The sequence below is a fragment of the Cervus canadensis genome, chromosome 2 (assembly GCF_019320065.1).
Source record: "Cervus canadensis isolate Bull #8, Minnesota chromosome 2, ASM1932006v1, whole genome shotgun sequence".
In the NCBI taxonomy this organism is placed as follows: Eukaryota; Metazoa; Chordata; class Mammalia; order Artiodactyla; family Cervidae; genus Cervus; species Cervus canadensis.
In genome coordinates, this window is record NC_057387.1 from 28,332,906 (window position 1) to 28,354,424 (window position 21,519).

At 36.0% G+C, this 21,519-nt stretch overlaps 1 protein-coding gene across 4 annotated transcripts in view; it reads right to left on the reverse strand.

Moving 5' to 3' along the window:
- Window positions 1–21,519, reverse strand: part of HIPK1 (homeodomain interacting protein kinase 1) — a 51,909-nt gene that overhangs the window by 12,703 nt on the left and 17,687 nt on the right. For all 4 annotated transcript variants that reach the window (XM_043460170.1, XM_043460162.1, XM_043460169.1 and 1 more), the window contains 8 exons: window positions 17,919–18,042; window positions 9,176–9,295; window positions 8,328–8,414; window positions 7,502–7,686; window positions 6,974–7,136; window positions 5,919–6,144; window positions 1,985–2,106; window positions 873–1,007 (listed from right to left, as the gene is read on the reverse strand). In XM_043460170.1, the coding sequence (XP_043316105.1) occupies window positions 873–1,007; window positions 1,985–2,106; window positions 5,919–6,144; window positions 6,974–7,136; window positions 7,502–7,686; window positions 8,328–8,414; window positions 9,176–9,295; window positions 17,919–18,042 (1,162 nt within the window). The remainder of the gene's footprint in view (window positions 1–872; window positions 1,008–1,984; window positions 2,107–5,918; window positions 6,145–6,973; window positions 7,137–7,501; window positions 7,687–8,327; window positions 8,415–9,175; window positions 9,296–17,918; window positions 18,043–21,519) is intronic.

Genomic DNA, 21,519 nt, shown 5'->3' on the forward strand with positions numbered 1-21,519 from the left:
TGTTTGTTTTCTAATTTCTAAGACCCATACTACTACATTTGATGCTGTATTTAACAACTTTTCTCCATGACTTTTGATAACAAAGACGTTATTCCTGCATAAAGTTTTTCAATCATATTTTCACCTTGGTATAAAGACCTATTTGTAAAATCATTTATTTCCCTATAAATGAGTTCACCTTTGATTTCAACCAACAAATGAAATATGATCTAAAAAGGCTCTAAAGGGAACATGTTTAAATGGAAGGTGTAAGTTGCTACTGATCATGAGTGGCAAAGAGTTATCTTCATAGGTTCATGGAGGGAAAATTAATACCAACTGAGGAATAAATCAAGAGAATCTTAAAACATTTCTACATGCACAAAACTTTTAGAAGCTTAAAACAGTAGGTCAAGGAAGGAAGCTAACTTGCCAAAGAGTTCAAATTCTGGCCATCCAGGTACCTGTAGCAGGGCCAAACTAAGGGCCATCTCCTTCATTCTTAAGGTTCAGAAGGTAAAAGATAGGGCAGAGAACAGAGAGCAGTGCTGAAGCTCTTCTGAGGCTACACCAAGTGCTTTCATCACACTAGGCTGGCAAAGAAGAACCAAGGGATCTGACTCTTTCAGAGTCACACTGAACACCAGAGTCAAACAGTGAGTGCTTCAGCAAATGTCAGGGAGGAAAACAATGAGACATTAAAGATGTAGCAAGAACACAGCCACAAGATGGCACATGCTTCCATGCCCTCTGCAAAGACTAAGTTAAAAAAATTTCTTTTGAAAAATGAGAAAACCAGAAAAAAAACAGAACAAAAACAAACAGGAAAAATTAAAATTAAGAAAGAAACCAAAGAAACTCCGTTAGTAACACAACCAAGCGAGGGGAATTACCAGTACAGCCGCAGTCTGTTCAACCAGCGCCGGCCGGCCGGCTGCGCAGCTCAGGGTGAAGGGCACCGCGTACTGCGGCGTGATGGTGGCTACTTGAGGGTGGAGAGTTGCTACCATTAGTGGTGTACAGCTTCCCTGAAATGTAGATTAGGCAGGTGAGTGAAACAAACACCGAGGCAGGTTATCTGGGTTCAGAAGGGTTTTCACCCCCCCGAGTTATTACCAACAATATGCAGGAGTTTCACATCACTTAAAATTCATGTACCAAACACAACTTTCCCCTCCAACTCCGCACAGCACTGGCCAACTAGGTCAAATGTCAATGGCCTAAAGCAAAAAAATATACAGGAATCCTTCTTGGACCAGATTCAGGGGATCAGGAAACTGAGTTACTAAAAAACTCAGCTAACAACGGCATGTATTAAGACTTTCTCCTCTTCCTGCTCACAAAAGGAGGATTTTGGATTTCAGCATTTGCTATATGTCATGGGCCACAAACATTTACACACAGAATTTAAAATACAGTATCTGTTGTTTATAGGAATATTTCATGAGCTTCTTGATCACCTTAGTGATCAAGGGATCACTAGTGATCACTTTAGTTGCATTTTGCATGGCAGGTATAAAGTTTTAAAACTTTCTACAGCCTAGTTAAACACAAGGAATGAAGAGATGTATTACTTGAAGAGATATTCTGCTATGATCCAACGTCTCAACTGTGATGAAATTCTCAAAGAGTAAAGGGGACACTAAGAGAGCAAAAGGGAAACCTTTTACTTTTAGAATTTAAGTGTTGCTACATGTTGTACTTTAAGAGCATCTAGATAAAAGATTAACTTCATCCCACAAAATTAAATTTACTCAGGGGATGATTTCTCAAAGTCTGGCTATTTATGTCTCTAAGTCTAAGGAAGACAATGGCAGAGCTGCAATAGCGTTAGGAATGAGTACATCATTCCATTATAGATGTTCCATTTTAAGTCCCCTGAATATGACCAAGAAAGATCTTATGGTCAAAGCAAATTTCATTTTCTAGGACCAAATATCTGATTCTCAACAGTGCTTCAGAGAACTTCAGCACTACTGAGCGTCCGAGCTGCGCTGGCTCTTACCTGTGTGAGAACCCCCGACTGTATCTGTAGTGGCTGAGCAGCTGGTGCCTGGGGGACAATCGGCACTGCATTATCCATCCTCACAGGGAATCCAGAGTGTTTTGTTGTTGCTTGCAGTCCAGCTGTAAAAAGCAACATCACAGTTATATTGCTTTGCTAGGCCTGGGGGTACTACCTGTTTGGGGGGTTTTTGGTTTTTAGCTTTTCAGTTCAAAGAATCCACCACCCAGGTTTTCGTTCTAGACACTTCAGACAAAGGAATTTCACCAAAGTCTGAGAAGTTAAGGAAAGGGAGATTTGATTCCCTTCAGGTTAGATCAATAGAAAGCTGCTTGATAGGGGGAGGGCTAGTTTCAGGAAATTCTAAAATTTTTTTTATCCAACAAAGCTTAAAACATTACACTCATTCCACTCCCAGTAACAGTAGAGGCAAAAATAAACAACTTTGCTTAGTAAGTCACATTCACCTTTTAATCCACTAAAGATGGAAAAAAATTTTTTAATTAATTAAAATTAATTTTAATTAATTAAAATCATTAAAAATATAATCTATTAAAAACAAAGACTTCATTACTTTTGGTTAGATAAGGAACATTATAAAAAGCTCAATAATTTATTATCTCAGTCATCTTTTTGTTTAGAATATTTTAAGGGCATGTTTTTACCCAACTCCTCAAAAATATATTACCTAGGTCACAAATTAGTCATATATTTTATCCTTAACCAGTATGTGAACTGAAGGAATTATACCTAGGATAAAAGTATTTTGAAAGTAGACACTGTGGTTTACAGAAACACTTTTCAGTATTTATTTGAGAAATCTGCTCTCATCACTAACAGCTTTCTAAGAAATCTCTTTTGTAGATAATGGAAAGCTAAGAAAATTTTTGTTCCCTTTAAAACAATGACCATATCTAATTACTGTTTTTTTTTACTCATTATCCTCTGGGTACACATGTTGAAGAAATGTTTCCTACAAATCAGGAGTATCTCATTCTGGGGGAAAAGGGGGCTCAAGATAGTTCCCCCTTTGTTAAGACTTGAGAAAAGAACCTTCAAAGCTTTCTTTTAAACCTATCCTGTCAAAGCTTTCTATGTAGAGAATTTAAGTTTCTATTATGCCTCTAATTCACTAAAGCTTGCATTTTTGTTAAAAGAGAGCTTATAGCCATTTTAATTAGAATAGTCTGTCAATGACACTTTCTGGGCTATCACCAACTAGTTTCTCTGAAACTTACTATGGAGGTATCAAATGAGCACAACTCATAAACTCTAATATGTTGCTTTCAGCAATTTTCCATTTCATAGTTCAAGTAACTTAGTAACTAATTGTCATACAGGAAAACACAATCCAGAAATGTACAAAGTAAAAGAGACTAGTAAAATAAGAATTAGAATACTCTAATAATAACTTTTTAAAAAGTGCTACTTACATAAAAATAAAAGGGAACAAATCCAGGTATCCAGATTTAAAAAATTACCAGCCATTCTTCCTAAGGCAATGCTATTTAATTAGAAAGCTAGGTAACATCAAAATTCTTGTCTATATCCCCATGGCTTAACTACATTATTATATATATATATATAACATATAACTACATTATAATAGCCTCCTACAAATTGTTAGGAACTGAGGAGACAAAATTTAGAAAGAAATGTTCACTATAGAAGCTCATCTTTGTGTCCTAGGATGATGAAATAAAAGAGGACAAAATTACAGAATAATAGTTTCCACTGAGCAAAATGTGTATCTATTTTGGTCAACTGGAATACTACAGAAAGTAGTATTTATATACCGACCCACAAATGTGACTCTAAGTAAGTATTAGATTGCTACAGTAACTTAGGCTAAGCCACAGCAGTCAAGATAGTTTAAAACTAGCTTTTTCAGGGAAGCCCCAAGTGGAAACAAAGATTAACACAAAAGGCAACACTTTGGGAAGGCTCTCCCTGAGCCCTGAACTAAAAGGAGTAAAGTTTTATTTTTGTTTTTGAACACAGTCCTTTAAATTAAAACAAAAAAAAACATGAAAAGTATGGAAAGAAGAATAAAACTACCTAATGATGAGGGTCTATTCCCCTCTAAGTATAGGCATCTTATAAAAGAGCTCATGGTGAAACCAAAGTAGGCAAACCTGTAATAGAGGACTGTTGGGCAGAAACCAGCATATGGCTATGGCTGGTAAATCAACTGACAACTCTTTACCACTATTTGAGTTTAAATACTGAAAGATAGTAAAGAATAACACAATATATAAACTATGCGTCCCACTGCCTGGGTTCAAACTGTGGTTCTACCACTAACCAGTCATAAAAAAACTAGGCAGATGAGGTTATCAGGATCAATTTTCTCATCTACAAACTGGGGATAATGACATTACCCACTTCCAAAGGTTGGTTGTGAGAATGAATTAATACATGTAAAAGCACTTAGAACATTATCTGACATGTAGTAATACATATCAGTTTTCAACACTGTCATCACTTTATTCTAAAACTCCCTTTCCTTTGGAAATTTTAATATTTGCTCTACCTAGCTCCTCAGGTTATTTAGGCTTCCTACATAGGAAAAAATTTCCAAAACTATCCTTACCTAATTATACCAAAACCAGTTAAACCACTTTTCCCTTCTACCTCTTCTGTTTACATTTCTTTGTTAAAAGAACCTTTTGAAAGTTCTTCTGCCTCATCTCTTAAATATCATCTGAGAAGCAGCAGAAAACTTCAGAGTCCCACATCTGAAAATTGTTACAATGAAACTCACTTTGGAAAAGGTGATGGGGAAGAGATGGCTATTTGCTAAGTAGAAGAATCACTCAACATATGATAACCCAAAGTACAGAATTTACTATGAAGCACACGCAAAAAATAATTTGGTAAATTAGGCTAAATTTGCATTTACGGATTTTGAATCTGCTCCTCCGCTCTCCCTGTGGTTTCTCCCTGGTTTACATCGCTATCGCTCTCCTGTCCTCCCGGTAATCTCTCAGTCTCCCCTAGCCCCTCTTTGCCTTCTGCTTGCTCCGACTCTGTCAGAAACCAAACAAACAAGAGAGTCACAGTCAATAAGTAACTGAAGTAAAAAGATAAAAATGCTAACTGCTTCTATATGAACTGCTAGAGTAGCCTGAATCCAGATTTATTTCCAGAGGACACTGACACTGACTTTGTAATGGGAAAGTCAAGATGCTGTCAGAATATATCCTTAAAATAATTTAACTTTTTAAATTATTTTTTAAATGGTTCATGAGATCAATGAACACTGAACAACAATGAGAAAATGAGGAAGGACGGAAATGTGAAAATCAAAATCTTATTGCAACACATCAGGTGAGAGTTCCCTTCTTCAGCTACTCTGTTCCTGTTGACAGGCGTTTGTAGGAACAGTATAATTAATAAGCTGAAGCAGATAATCTTAATAATGCCTTCATTTTTCAGTTCAATAATGATCTTTACTTCTGAATATAACTTTAGAGATTTCTATATTCTTAAACATGAGTTTTAAATTTTTGAATAAAATTGTTTTCATTTGGGATACTAATTTTATTTTATAATGGAATGATAGAGGAAATATGATTCAGTATACAGCAGTTCTGTTTCAAACAACTTTTTTCAAGATGTATATACTCTGCACATTGAGAAATACATGTTTATGCCAGATACAGGACATTGGTACAAGGTCTCAATGTACAAGAAAACTGGTATCAGGCAATTCAAATAAGGAAACAGTAATTGAACTCCTATGCATCAGAGAGTATCATAATTAGACAAGTAACCAGTATAAAAAAGGTCAGCCTTCTTCAGAAATCTTCGTATCAGAGACTGAGTTTAAAGCTATCAAAGATCAAAACTAAGCAACTTGATATCTAATTAGGAGCTGCCTAAAGCAGGTAGGTCTGATATATATATATAATACAAGGGTTTCCCCACTTACTTTGAAAAGCAGGTGGACATACTATAAATGTTTGTTGGAATGGATCTGTCTGAGTGCAAATCTGGGTGGTTCCAGGCTGCAGGGAGACACCCTGCTGGGCGACAGCAGGAACGGGGGCGGCAGATGATGGGTACAGAGCCGACTGGTAGTTTAGCAGGGAGACATCGGAATTGGCCAGAGAGAGAGTAGCAGCTGCTGCAGTGGAACTGGAAGCTAGAACACTGGCCTAAAAATAAAAGGATTACAACTGGTATCAACATTTTCATACACACAGAATCTATCCGGAAAACTAGGAACAAAGTTTTAAAATGTAATGCTGTCTTTGAAATAACTCTCTGCTTAAGAAATTCTTCCTATCTCTAAACTTAAGGTCAATTATAAAGTTGGAAAATAAAAAAACAGAGAATAAAAAACAGTTCCACTCTAAGTGAAGCTATATAAATAAACCCCTACCTCTTCCTTCTTTGCAAAAAGCTACTGGATATGAGATCCCACAGAATTTCACATGCTCTTCTATTTAAAAGTTAGAACTAGCTAAGAAATTAGGAAACTTAATGTCTTCAGAAACAAGCGTAAATGTAAATATCACTATTTGGCAAACAAATGCAAAATCACTCTTAGAGTTAATTAATGGAATTCATAGAAACAAAGAGTCGATCAGTGGTTGGTGGGCAGGATAGGAGATGGCAGGGGAGGTGGTTAAAGAGTACAAGATTCCAGTTTATCAGATAAGTAAATTCTGAGGACCTAATATACAGCATAAAAAAAAAAATTACTGAAAACACCTTTCAATACATGTAATGAGAGCTATCTAACAAAGAGAGAGTCATTTGGCTGAAATCAGTACATGAATAGCAATGATAACTAAAGAAGACAGGTTCCACTTATTTGACTATGCTAAGACTATATTAGCACATGACCAGTAGGTATCATCAGTCTGGAACTCCTTATGAAGCAACCATCAAAGCAAAAACTGGTTTCTTTACCCCACCCTGTACTCTTACTAGGTTTTATCCCATTTAGGTTCTGAGTTTCCAAAATCATTTACTAAATACCTGATTGTGAACTGTATTAAGTTGGTTGCTGAAGCTCATAGTTAGATTTGTGCTTGTATTTGGAGCAACATGCGTGGTGAACGGACTCTTGATCTGACTCACTGTATCATACATGTGGACCCTCCGTTTGCAGATCTCCATGTTCTGGAAACAAGACTTAACACTGAAAAAGAGATTAAAAATTCAATTAAATAAATGCTGTGATTTAAGAAGATAGTAAATAACTCAAGATAAATACAATCGATGTTTTTCCCTCCTGAGTACTTTCAGAGAAAATGAACCGAGCATCTTTCAGAGAAAATGAATCAAGCATTTTTATAACCATAAAGAGGAAAAACACACATCTAATTTTTAATCTCATGACTTTTCAGTAAGAAGAAAAACCATCACTGAGCCAAATATGCAAGTACCAAAGCCACTGCTCATGTGATACTTCCATTTAGCAGTAAGATCAACAGAGAACCTGTTGAGTGTAACTCAACAGAGAACGACATCATGGCAAAGTGCCCCAGACCATACTATACTCACTGATTGCTATGTGGAAAATCCAGAAGGTGAGTCATTGTCACAAACTGGTGGTTAAGAGTTTTCAGAGGAGTAATTCTCTTATCTGCATCAATTGTTAGCATTTTTTTTAACAGATCAATGTATTCTCTTCGATCCGCCTTCTCTGCCAACATATCTGTTCCCTCTAAGTCTGTAGACATGTTCACCTTCCAAGGAAAATTTAGAAATATTACAGTTCATCACTTCACCTTTAATGCTGACATTTAATATCTGTATTGTGTATATATATTTATACATATATATTAATATGTATGCTTTATATATATATACAAATATATGTGTATAGATAGATAGATTTCAAGAGAAACACCTGATGAAATTTTTTCACAAATGGAAGCTCTTATACTAAAATATTCAATTTGGTACAGTTCATTGGTAGAATAAAGATGAATAAGCTCTTTTTGTTCAAAATCTGTATAAAAGAGGTTAAACAAAAATGACTGTTATTACTTAAATACAAGTTTCTATTGCTGAAAAGATAAAATGAGCTATTTATTCAGTAGAGAAAATGGACAAGAAAGAAACCTTCATAAATAATATTTCAAAATACTGACATGCATCAAGACTAGTTAAACAAAAGCAAAGGAGAAATAATTCTAAAAATATCTTTTGCTAGGATTCAAACATTCTTTTAATACATGGCAGAATATTAATGTGTTTATGTAAAAAATGAAAAAAAACACTAGATGATAATAAACTGAATCTATCTTTAATATAACTAATAGAAGTGTATCTCTGATTAAGAAGATACACAAATGTCTGACTTTCTGAAACATTCTATACTCACCTGAGCCATATCATCTAAACAATTAAAAATGTACTTTCGAGCTTCTTTTGACTTGATCCCGGTCTCCAATTCATGTTCTTCAGGTGTCTACAAAATACAGTTTTTTAAAAATTCCATCTGTATGATATTTCCACATTTTATTCTAAATTAAAGCCAGATTACAAAGAAACAAGTATTATCATCTTCCCAACCAGAGGTCACAAACATGAAAGTAATTTACAACCAGGAAGTCTTCCAGTAGAGATGGGACTTTGATACCTGGCCTCCCTTTCAACAGTGATAAAATAAATGTGAACCAATGATGTAGCACAGTTCCTGAAGGATGTCAGTTAAGAAGAGACATAGCCATTTTTCTCTAAAAGCTACATTCAAATGAAACTATATTTCAAATGCTAACTATTCAAAAGGTTCAGAGACAGAGAGTACTACTGGATTAATTAAATTACTCACAGACAATGTTTTCAAGAAAATAGGTAAGGTCTTAATATGGGCAATTATAAAAGTATGCTATTGTATATTTATTGAGAATTCACTAAAAAAAACAACACTACTAAATTACTCTAGTTCTTCCTATCACTCAATGATAAGTAAGCACTACTTTCCATACCCTCTTCTTAGCTGCTGATTCAAATATATAAAATAATCTCAGCTAACTGTACTGGAATTTAATGTTTTAACTAAGGATAAGGCATACGGGTACAGTGAAGTAATTTCTCGAAGTATTTCCTCCTGCAAATACACATTCTCACTGCCCACCCTCCTTCGTCTCAATTTAATAACTAAACTTTGAATTCAAATTGAGATTAAGGAGTACAGGAATGAGTAGTATAGAACAATAAAAGTCAGACCTTAAGTCTCCATAGCGGGTACCCCAAATTAGGGTCTCTGTTGAAAAACCTAGTAGTTTTTGTTCCGGCACTGAGAAGATATTCAGCTGGCAGGCCTTGTGTTTGTGAAATGTAACGAATCTGAAATGTCAAAATCATCAAAACATTGATTTGGAGTGAAAAGGGAAAATTATTAAAAACTTTCACACTAAAATATTATTAGCTGTAGTCAAAAAAAAAAAAAAAAAGGTACCACAAAGAAATTAACTATTTGATCAATACAAATGAAATTTATCTGTAAATACATATATTATTCCCAAATATTTATTTAGTAACTTTGTCACTATACCTGTTATTTACAAGGAAAACTCAGTTTTGAAAATTTTCTGTGACCTTTATTGGTTTCCTGTAGACTTCTGACAGAGCTCAAAAAAAAAAAAGAGATTTCTAGGACAGAACAGAAAGTTTTCAACAAACTATTTCATGGATTACCAAGGTTATGTTTGTTGATATATTATCAGATTCAAAAGATCAGGAAAAAATTTCCATAAGCCTCTTTCTTCCTTAGCTACCTCTAGCTCTAACTCTAGCTCCAGTCAATAGTCCCTAGTCAATTGTCCCTACTCTAAACTGCCACAGAGCTTCTCTCTCATGCCATAAAATTAAGCACTTAATTCAGTTTCTCTATTCCCACATTAATAAGGGGCAGGTACTATGTTCATTCATTCACTATTTATTGAACAACTACTTTGAACTAGGCTAGCAGTTCTCAAAGTGTGGTCTGGGGAACACTGAGGGGTCCTCAATATCTATTTAGGAGTCTATGAAATATAAACTATTTACATAATAGTACTAAGAAGTTATTTGCCTTTTTCATTTCTTTCTCACGGGTATACAGTAAAGAGTTCCAGAAGTGATGTGTGATGACATCACTGCTCCAATGGCTAATGAGACATGTGCTTACATATTCTTGTGTTTTAAAAGTTTCCCAGTTTCATTGTCCACACCTGTCTTTACTTTCACAATTCTGTCTACCCTAAAAGGTAGTCTGCTCCTTTCCCATGCTGCTCAGCTGGTAAAGAATCCACCTGCAATGTGGGAGACCTGGGTTTGATCCCTGGGTTGGGAAGATCCCCTGGAGAAGGGAAAGGCTACCCACTCCAGTATTCTGGCCTGGAGAATTCCATGAACTATATATATAGTCCATTGGGGGTTGCAAAGAGTCGGACACAACTGAGCGACTTCCACTTAACCAACTGAAAGGAAAATAACAGGTAATTTTTTTTTACACTCCCCCCACCTCCAGGAGCTTCCCAGTTGGCGCTAGAAGTAAAGAATTCACCTGCCAACACGGGAGACACAAGAAACAAGGGTTCGATCCTGGGTCAAGAAGATTCCCTGGAGTAGGAAAATGGCAACCCACTCCAGTATTCTTGCCTGGAGAATCTCATGGACAGAGGAGCCTGGTGGGCTACAGTCCATGGGGCAGAAAAGAGTCAGACAACTGAGTGACTGAGCACACCTACTCCATATGAGAATGGCTATATTTAATGATGAAATTAGAAACTTGTAAGCAAGGATATCTTACTTCTCATCTCTCTTCCCCAAAAACTTCAGTTTTAATTTTTAATGCAATATATATTTATAGACATAAGCTATATAAACAGAGCTGTTTGGGGTCCTCAACAATTTTTTAAGAGTATAAAGCAGAGGTCAGTCTAAAGGCCAAACCTGGCCTGCTAGCTATCACAAGACAATTTTAGACAACAGCAGGATATTACCCTGAGTCTGTGGGACATACATAACTGGAAGCCGAAATAAAGCATTAGCAAAACAGAAAAAAAAAAATTTAAGTTGCAAATAGGAACATTTTAAATGTGAACTTCTTCTGCATACAAAAAGGGTGAAATATTATGTAACATCCAGGATAAAATCTGTGCAATTAAATACTATGCAGACATTTTAAATGACAGAAGTATATTTATTGACATTGTAAGAAAGATATTTCATAATATCCTAAATGAAAAAGCAGATTACGAATTAAATACAAGCTCACTTAAATTATACTTCCCTGATTCTAAGAGGCATATTTTTTCACATTAACATCTTTGCAATTAGGATATATCTTAACAACTGATAGCCACAATAAATCATGGTTTAATTGCAAGCATTCTTTCTTATAGGTACAGAAAAGTAGTGTGTCTCTCAACCAATGGTGTCTTAGATTTGATAAACACAGTGTCTATATCCATTTATATTTGAAACATAACTATATGCAGCGCATATTCATTCATTCATTCTTTCAGTAAGGACTTATTGAGCCAGACAATGATGATTTTTAAAATAAACATGATTCCTGCTCTCATAGACCTTGCAGTCAAGTGAAGGAAACAGACACTGAATGTATAAGTCAAACTGAACAGATACCCTGAAGAAAATAAATAGGCTTCTACAAAAGGAACCTAACCAAGACAGAGGACTGGTGAGGAAAAGGTCCTTGAAGAAGTGACACTTTAGCTAATAAATGAGTAGGGACTGACTAAATGAAATAAATGAGTGGTGGAGAAGCATTCCAGACTAAGAGAACAGTATGCATGAGGGCCTGTGCTAGAAGCAAACACTCTTAACCAGTGCTGAAATAATGCCAGTGGGTCTAGAGCAAGAAAAGCAAGAAGTGGTATGAGAGCAAATCTAGGAAGGGAGAGAAGGGGAGGAACAACCCACGTAGGGGTTCAGAGGCCATATTAAGAATTTAACCCTTTATTCTAAGTGACAGGAAACCACTAAAAGAGCAGAGGAGTGGGATCATCAAATTGGTGTTCTGAAAAAAATCACTCTGGAAAAAAGACTGGAGGGAGGCCAGAGTAGATAGAGGGAGGTTGTCTAGTAGCCCATGTAAGTGATGGAGACAGACTGGACTAGGGTAATAGCAGTAGGAAAAAATGAGTATACTCAAGAGGCATTAGGACATAGATGGTCAGGCGATGCGTGTGAGTGCACATGCACACATACACTGCAAAACTACATTTTCCTTCATAGAATTTATCTCAATGGTACTATTTAATTATTTGTATAATTATTAATGTCTATTTCCCATCACGAATATATAGGCTCCATGAGGGCAAGGACAATGTTTTATTCAGTGCTGTATCCCACATAATCAGAGCACCTGTGATACAAAGTAGGTACTCAATAAATATATAAAGAAAATTAACAATTAAATGTGTAAATAAATATAAAATATACCAAAATGTAACAGGTTACCTTGGAGGCGTAGAACTACTAAAGCATGAAATTTTTGTCTCTTGGCTCACTGCATCTTTTCTAATTTGTCTACAATGATGCACTTAACAAAATTAAAACATTAAAAAATTTTAATAACTGTTAAAGTAGAATGGGAACTATCATACAGATACTGCTTTTCACATAGCTTAAAATAAAGCAACAACAAGAGCCCCACCTTTATGTAAACAGAAAGTGTTACTGTCATTTGTTATTTTAAAAGTTGAAATGTTTCCAACAAAGTTGATGCTATTAACTAATATCTGGAGAGGGTACACACATTTGACTTTAAGACTCAAAAACATTTGCTGTAAAATCTCAACTTTAGCATTTCCAAAAACGCCACAGTTGATATCAAACTTAACAATGAAAGACTGCTTTCCCCTTAAAATCAGGAACAAGACAAGAAAATTGACTCTTGCTATTTCTATTCAACACTGTACTAGTGTGGTTCAGTGCAAAGCAGTTAGGCAAGGGGAAGAAAAGGAATCCAGATTGGAAAGGAAAATGGAAAATTTATTTGTAGATGACACGATCTTCTAGTTAGAAAATTGTAAGGAATTTATCACAAAAACTATTAGAACTAGAGTCATTAGAAAAGAGTTCAAGAAGGGTGCAGAATACAAGATTACAAAATTCACTGCATTTCTATACATGACCACTGAACAACTGAAAATAAAATTAATAATTCTATTCACTATAGCATCAAAAAAAGAATACTTAGAAGTAAATTTAACAAAAGAAGTAACTTGAATTCTGAAAATTACAGAAAACTGCTAAAGAAAACCTAATAAATCGGATCATGTTTACGGATCAGAAGTCAGTACTGTTAAGATGGTGATACTTCCAAAAGTCATCTACAGAGTCAAGAAATCCCTACAAAAAATAAATAAATAACTTTCTTGGGACAAAAACAGAAAAATCCACCCTAAAATTCATATTGACCCTGAATAGCCAGAACAATCTTGAAAAGAACAGTTAGAGGATTCACGCATAGCTCAGTCGGTAAAGAATCTACCTGCAATGCAGGACACCCGGGTTCAATTCCTGGGTTGGGAAGATCCCCTGGAAAAGGAAATGGCAACCCACTCCAGTATTCTTGCCTGGAAAATCCCATGGACAGAGGAGCCTGGTGGGCTACAGACCATGGGATGGCAAGAGTTGGACACAACTTAGCAACTACACCACCACCACCAGAGGACTCACAATTACTGTTTCAAAAACTGGCTGCCACCAGACAGAGAAAGACAAATATACATGATGTCACTTATACGTGGGATCTAAAATATGACACATAGGAGCTTATTTACAAAACAGAAATAGACTCACTGACATAGAAAACAAACTTGTGGTTACCAAAGGGGAAAAGGGATGAGAGGGATGAATTAGGAGTTTGGGATTAACAGATATCCAGTACAGGGAACTATATCTATTATCTTATAATAACCTATAATAGAAAAGAATGTGAAAAAAAAATACACACACACACAGAGGAATCACTCTGCTGTACACTTGAAACTAACACAACACTGTAAATCAACTATACTTCAATTAAAAAAAAAAAAAGAAAGAAAGCTGACTACCATACCATAGTAATCAAAATAGTGTGGTACTGGCATAAGGACAGATACAGGTCAATGGAAAAGAACCAACGATTCAGAAATAAATCATTGCATTTATTTACGGTCAACTGATTTTTTACAAGAATGCCCAGACAATTCTTGGGGAAAGAAGTCTTTTAGAAAACAGTATTGAGACAACAGAAAACCCACATGCAAAAGATTGAAACTGGATACTTTCCTCACCCAATATTCAAAACTTAATTTAAAATGACTCAAAAACCTAAATGTAAGAGCTAAAACTATAAAACTATTCGAAGAAAACATAGGAAAAAAGCTTATTTTGATTTGCCAATGACTTTTACGATACCTACAATTATAAGCAACAAAAGGAAAGATGACTTCATCAAAATTTAAAACTTTTGGGTAAACACTATCAACTGAGTGAAAAGACAACCCCATGGAATAGGAGAGTATGTGGAAATCATTTATTTGATACTGCTGCTAATTCACTTCAGTCGTGTCCGACTGTGTGCGACCCCATAGATGGCAGCCCACCAGGCTCCCCGGTCCCTGGGATTCTCCAGGCAAGAATACTGGAGTGGGTTGCCATTTCCTTCTCCAATGCATGAAAGTGAAAAATGAAAGTGAAGTCGCTCAGTCATGTCTGACTCTTAGCGACCCCATAGACTGCAGCCTACCAGGCTCCTCCGTCCATGGGATTTCCCAGGCAAGAGTACTGGAGTGGGGTGCCATTGCCTTCTCCCATTTATTTGATAAGGGATTAATAATAAGAATACTGAAAGAACTCCTGTAGCTCAATAACAAAAATTCAAAAATGGGCAGTGGACTTGAATAGGCTTCTCCAAAGAAGATATACAGATGCCCAATAAGCACATAAAACAATCCTCATCACCACTAATCATTAGAGAAATACAAACAAAAACCCCAGAGATATCACAACATATCCATAAGAATGGCTATTATTTTTCAAAAAAGAAAGAAAATAACCAGCCTTGGCAATGATGAAGGATGTAGGGAAACTGGAACTCTTGTACATTGCTGGTAGGAATATAAAATGGTGTAACCACTGTGGAAAGAAGTTTGTTGGTTCCTCAAAAACTTAAACATAGAATTACCATATGACCCAGCAATTCTATTGGGTTGGCCAAAAAGTTCTGTAAGACGTTACGGAAAAACCTGAATGAACTTGTTAGCCAACCCAATTCTTTTAGCTTTACACCCAAAAAAAGTCAAAGTGTTAGTCACTCACTTGTGTCCAACTCTTTGCAACCCCATGGACTGTAGCCCACCAGGCTCCTCTGTCCATGGAATTCTCCAGGCAATAGTACTGGAGTGTGCTGCCGTTCCCTTCTCCAGGGATCAAACCTGGGTCTCCTGCATTATAGGCAGATTCTTTATTGCTGAGCCACCAGGGAAGCCCCTTTAATACCACAAGGAATTGAAAACAGGGACTTAAAACATTTGTTTAAGGCAGGAGAAGGAGATGGTTGGTTGGAGGGCATCACCGACTTGACGGACATTAGTTTGAGCAAGCTCTGGGAATTGATGATGGACAGGGAAGCCTGGCATAGAGTCCACAGGGTCACAAAGAGTCGGACACAACTGAGCAACTGAACTGAACTGATCCATAGCACCATTATTCAAAGGTGGTAACAACCCAAGTGTCCATCAACAGATGAACACATTAAAAATGTGGTATACATATATTAATATATTTATACACAGACACACACATACACACACACAATGAAACACTATCCAGTCATAAAAAGTAATGAAGTTCTGATACATGCAATAGCATGGATGAAAAACATCATGCTAAGTAAAAGAAGCCCATCACAAAAGACCACATATTGTATATAAGGAATAAAATATACTAGAACGGGCAACTCTAAAGAGACTGAAAGGAGTCCCTAGGGTGGTAGTGGTGGGCAGTTAGTGGACAATGGGTACTGACTGCTAATAAGTACTGGGTTTCATTTTACAGTCCTGAAAATGTTCCAGACTGACTGTGGTGATGGATCACAGCCCTGTGCACACACTGCAGACCACTGAGCTGTGCACTTTAAACGGCTGAATTATGTGGTGTGTGAATTATATCTCAATAAAGTTGCTTTAAAAGACCTCAGCTGTAGGAAGAAAGATCCTGCCTCATGAATCTTTTTGTATAAGCAAAGATACCTCAAGATAAAGTATCCCCAATCCTGCTCTGCAACAACAACATCCGATTTATTCATTATTCAGCATGGGAAAAACAACTTTCTCCTACTACCCATAGTTTCAATCCACACACCAGGCAAAAATTCTCAAAACCACCAGATCATTTCTTTACATGATAAGCCCCCACTGTACCTGAGCTTCTAGATCTAATTTTACTTGGTTCCACTTCCTAGGAACATTACAATATAATCTGTTTACTAAGTTTGAAGAGATGCCACAAAACAGCTGGCCTAGGAATGGCACTTTGGAGGTGATAATTGCTTGGAGCAAGGTTTCTTAATCAGGGGGTCCATGAATTCCCTAACTTTGTATATAAGACACTGTGCACATATTTTTCTGAGAAGATTCACATCAGATTTTCAAAAGAGTTTAAAACCCAAAGGGGAGACTTATTGAACTGGTTCAACTAACGGTGGTTTTCCATCATTTAATCTCCCTCACACTTATTTGTGGTTGCTAAAATAAGGAAGGTGGCTCCTGTCTCTAAGGTGGATGAAAGACTGAAAAATAAAAAATTACAAAACTCAACATAACTGGTTACTTATCAAATGAGCAACTCATTGTTTATGTCAGACTCTGATGACAGGAAAGACTGAAGGCAAAAAGAGAAGGAGGTGGCAGAGGATGAGCTGGTTAGACGGCATCACCAACTCAATGGACATGAATTGGAGCAAACAGTGGAGGAGACAGTGGAGGACAGGACACTGGCGGGCTGCAGTCCATGGGGCTGCAAAGTGTCGGACAGGTCTCAGCGACTGGACAAAAACAAACAACAGAGACAAGTCCAAAGAGTCAAATTTTTAGAAATTGGTAAATGCTACATCTACTCTAAAATGAACCTAGGTGAATAAGGGAAAACACTATTTTACTCTTTTTCCTTTTAGAAATTCAAAATAACCATTCATTTCTCAAAAAAAAAAAAAAAAAAACAGAAAACAACAAAACAAAAACCTCGTGTACCTACTGTGTCCCAGATACAATGTTAGCAGTTGAGGATACACTGGTAGACTCAAGCAATCTCTGCCCTCAAAGAGCTCACAGCACAGTAGTTAGAACTGGCTTTTTGAAAGAACAAGAAATGAGAATTCACAATTTTCTTCCATGGCAAAACTTTTCCCTTTAGGACCAGTTTCTTAGGAAGCCACAGCATATCTTCTAAAGCTTTTCTATTCTGAAACACAAATCATTTATTAAAGTACCTTTCAACTCTTACGATTTCCCTCCTAAATCCTATGTTACAGAGACCTAACACACATTGAAGCTTCCAGGGTCCAATATGTTTCAGTATGCAGAGAGTAATTACTTTAGTGTGTGTCATGTGTAAAAGGAAATAACAGCATTGCATGAGCCAAAGTTCGCTCTTAAAGTTCCAACTTCACATCCTTACACTACTTTCGTATCTTAACTCACAAGACACATTAGCTAACTAAAGTCTCACTACAGATCTGGAAAAGTAGCAATCTAAAGTAATATGAATAAAATCCTTTTTTAAAGTACAGAATTGCAGATATAACTTCAGACTAAAAAGCAGGCAGACAAAATTTCATTCTTTAAAAAATTATTTCTAATTGGATTATTCTTTCCCTGCAATCTAAACACTTGACTAGTACTTCTAATCCTCTAGAATCTTTCACCAGTAACTACTTGCTTACTATTGCTATCCAAATAAACACTCTTACCTGATCATATTCTGAAGCACCAGGATAAAGAGGCCATCCCAGGAACAGCTCTGCTATCACACAGCCCAATGACCACATATCAATAGCTTCACAAAATGGTAAGCCAAGAATAATTTCAGGGGCTCTAACAAAAACAAAAATAGCAGATTAAAAAAAATACACACTATTTTGGTAAATTGTGTTGTTAATATTGGTTTTAGTATCAGTAAAGGTATACTGATTTAATGAAACTAAATACAATCTTGGGTATAAAATCTGTAATTTGAAACTCTTGGCCCTAGATATGTTTCTTGAATTTCAGAAAGGTACTACCCATGTATAAACTACAAACTGCATAATAATCCCTATAGAGTTCAGGAAGCATCACATAATCAAACACATTAATATTTCTGCAACAAAACATGAGCAATCACACTAAGCCAGACAAATACCTTTTTTTTTTTTCCCAGACAAATACCTTTAATCGCCTTACATTGATTCAAGTCAGGTCTTGCTAATAATAGCTTACACCAAACTTAGAAAAAGATTTAGTTTTGAAAGCTTTCTGAATTTTGAAAATTTAGCAGTTTTTATCCTTAGCACCTTTTTAATTATAGAAAAATCAATTAAGTGGCCTGACCAATAAATATCTCTTTGTAACAGATATGCCTTCTGTAGAGATAATAGTGGTTCATACCCTAGTTCCATTATTTAAAAGCCATAGGCAATTAATTTCTCTGTATCTCAGGTTCCTCATTCATAAAATGGAGATGAGTACCTACTACATAGGGTTGTGGTAAGGTTTAAATAAATAAGTAAAAAAAAGATGTTAATGTTGACGATGTTGTTGCTCAAATGCTAAAGCTCTTGATCAGTGCCTAGAACACAGTAAACACTATGTAACTGTTAGATAAAACAATGACTATTATTATTAACATCATCATTTTTTAAAAACTTTGAACCTTCTGTGTGCTTTCAGAAATATTCATTTTGATTAATACTCTAGTGAGAAACCCAACCCTAGGGAACCTTACAGAGAAGACTACAGTAATATCATAAACTAGGCGCTTTATATATATATATATATATATGAATACATCCAAGGCAAAGTCCCACTTATAGAGAAGGAAAGATGCAAATAGATTAAGAAATTTATCCCAAATCATATAATTAATAAATGGCAGAGCTAGAATTTGAATTCTAGCAGTCTAGCTCTGAAGTTGAGTACATTGTACTATTACTACCTCTAAGTAAGCAAAAGTTAAATACATACCCTGACGTGAAAAACCAATTCACTGAAAAAGACCCTGATGCTGGGAAATACTGAAGGCAAAAGGGGAAGAGGGAGGCAAAGGATGAGATGGTTAGATATCATCACCAACTCAATGGACATGACCTTGAGAAAACTCTGGGAGATAGTGAAGGACAGGGAAGCCTGGCATGCTACAGTCCTCGGGGTCACAAAGAGTCAGACATGACTTAGCGACTGAGCAACAACAACAAATACATACCTATCTATATACATCTATTTGGCATTGTGGTATACATGGTGTTTTTCAAACTGTGACAGAGATAAATGGATTCAAAAGGGGGATGATAATAATACATGACACATATGTAGGGCCAAGTGTGTACCATGCACTGTTCTAGGTTCTTTATAAATATGGGGTTTACTTAATCCTGTTTACAACAATCTTATGAAAAGTATTATCACTGTTAAGCCCTCAATCACATGATGCACACTTTACACATTTTAACCTCTCTGAAATTGAGACTCTTACAAATGACAGTATATTTTAGTTTAATAGCAATGTTTTTACTTTCTCATTAGTACATAAATAATATTTCATCTTATAATCAATGGCACCTTGCCTCTACATTGAAAGTATCATTTCTATTTTAAAGATAAAGAAACCGGACACTGATAGGTTGAAGTGCTCAAGGCTGGCCACCAGGCAGTCTGGGTCCAAGATCTGAGCTCTTAAAACACTTTATCATCTCCAGATAATTTCCTTTCCTTCTAGTAAGTCCCAGAATTTGAATCTGTTGGGCACTCCAGATCCAGATCCCTCATTTAACAGGAGCTAAATGGAAAAGCAGATCTCTTCATTAGGACCCATCTCACAGCTGTCTCCTCTCAAGTGTCCCAAATTTTTACTTTCAAGCAGTATGTGTTTATTGTTGCACTATGTGTATGTGGGAGAAGGGGGAGGGAGACAAAGATTGAGTGGGGAGGGTATAAAGATATTTCTCTTAATAAGAATATTACTTTCCCAGAGTAATTTTCTAAACAGCCCCTAGAAAACAGGGTAAAAAAAAAAAAAAAAAAAAGAAAACAGGGTAAATTAGAGGACTCCAATAGCTTAAGATCCTGGCCTGCTGGGACTTACACTATTTGACCAGAAAGGGCAGAACCACTAATACCATCAGGTTTTGTTCCATTTGATGTGCACTGTCTTTTTTAGCCAAAGAAAACAACTTTCAGAAGTGACATTCCTGTTGCAGGTGGCTAGAGCCCCACATTACTGATGGAATTTCAGAGTTCAATTAAACACAACCACTGTGTCATATTTGAGAGCATTAATAAACTAGAGGGCAAGAGTACCCTGAAACATAAAAGCCTTTCTAAAATTGAAAAAGAACAAAATTTTTACTTTCACTGAGCAGACTCATTAATTTCTAAGTTCATGACAGTGCCAAAAATAGCTGGCAGGGAGAATGCAAATGGCTTTGTGCCAAAATAAAAACTGGGCTTAGAACATTCCTAAACATCAATTGAAGAGCAGCAGATTGATTTTACCATTCCCACTACACCAGGAAGACATTTCAAAATCTAAAAGGTAGGTCACAGGGAGGGACCAGACCACCCAATAACTTACTTTTTTTAAAAGACAGCCATAACATGTGATAACTGTTAGGCTTCAAAGGCTTAAAATTTCAGGGAAATTAAGAAAAATGCTAATTCCATCCCCCAAACTCCATAAAACAAAAAACCCCTAAAGATTGGCTGGAATCAGTTTTTCCATTTGGTCTTGCTCTGCTTCTAGAGTAACAAAAGCAGCTAAGTATTCTGAGCTAAAGCTCACTCAAAACAGTTAACTCTACCACATCTACTATACAAAATGGTAAGAATCAAAAGAAAAAATATGAAAGCAGTAAAAATAAAACAAGGCTGCTCAATCTACTGAGGACTTTTCACTATCATTAGAGCCTAAAAACGTTAGACTTATGTAAACTCTAGGAAGCAAAAAGACTGAAGCTATAATTTTTTTTATTGAAAATCATTTACAGCAGGTTCACCTCTAAAGACAGAATGTTTTAAACTTTGAATTCAGATAAAAATTCTTTGTAATATTCTCATTATGATATCATCTCTCCCCTTGGCCTCTATTATTTCTCAATCCCTCAATGTAAACTAAACACTGAAATTCTGGTTCTACCTCATCTATATAATAACTCACTCTTCTAGGTTCTTATCAGTTCTGACATTCTAACAACTAGGCAGTAAAAAAGATTACACACAGAAAAAGAAAAACAAACTAGCAGCCTTCAGTAGAAAAATGGCATTAATTGTACTTTGGACACAGGGACTCTCTTCTTTGAAGATACATTCCATCCTTAA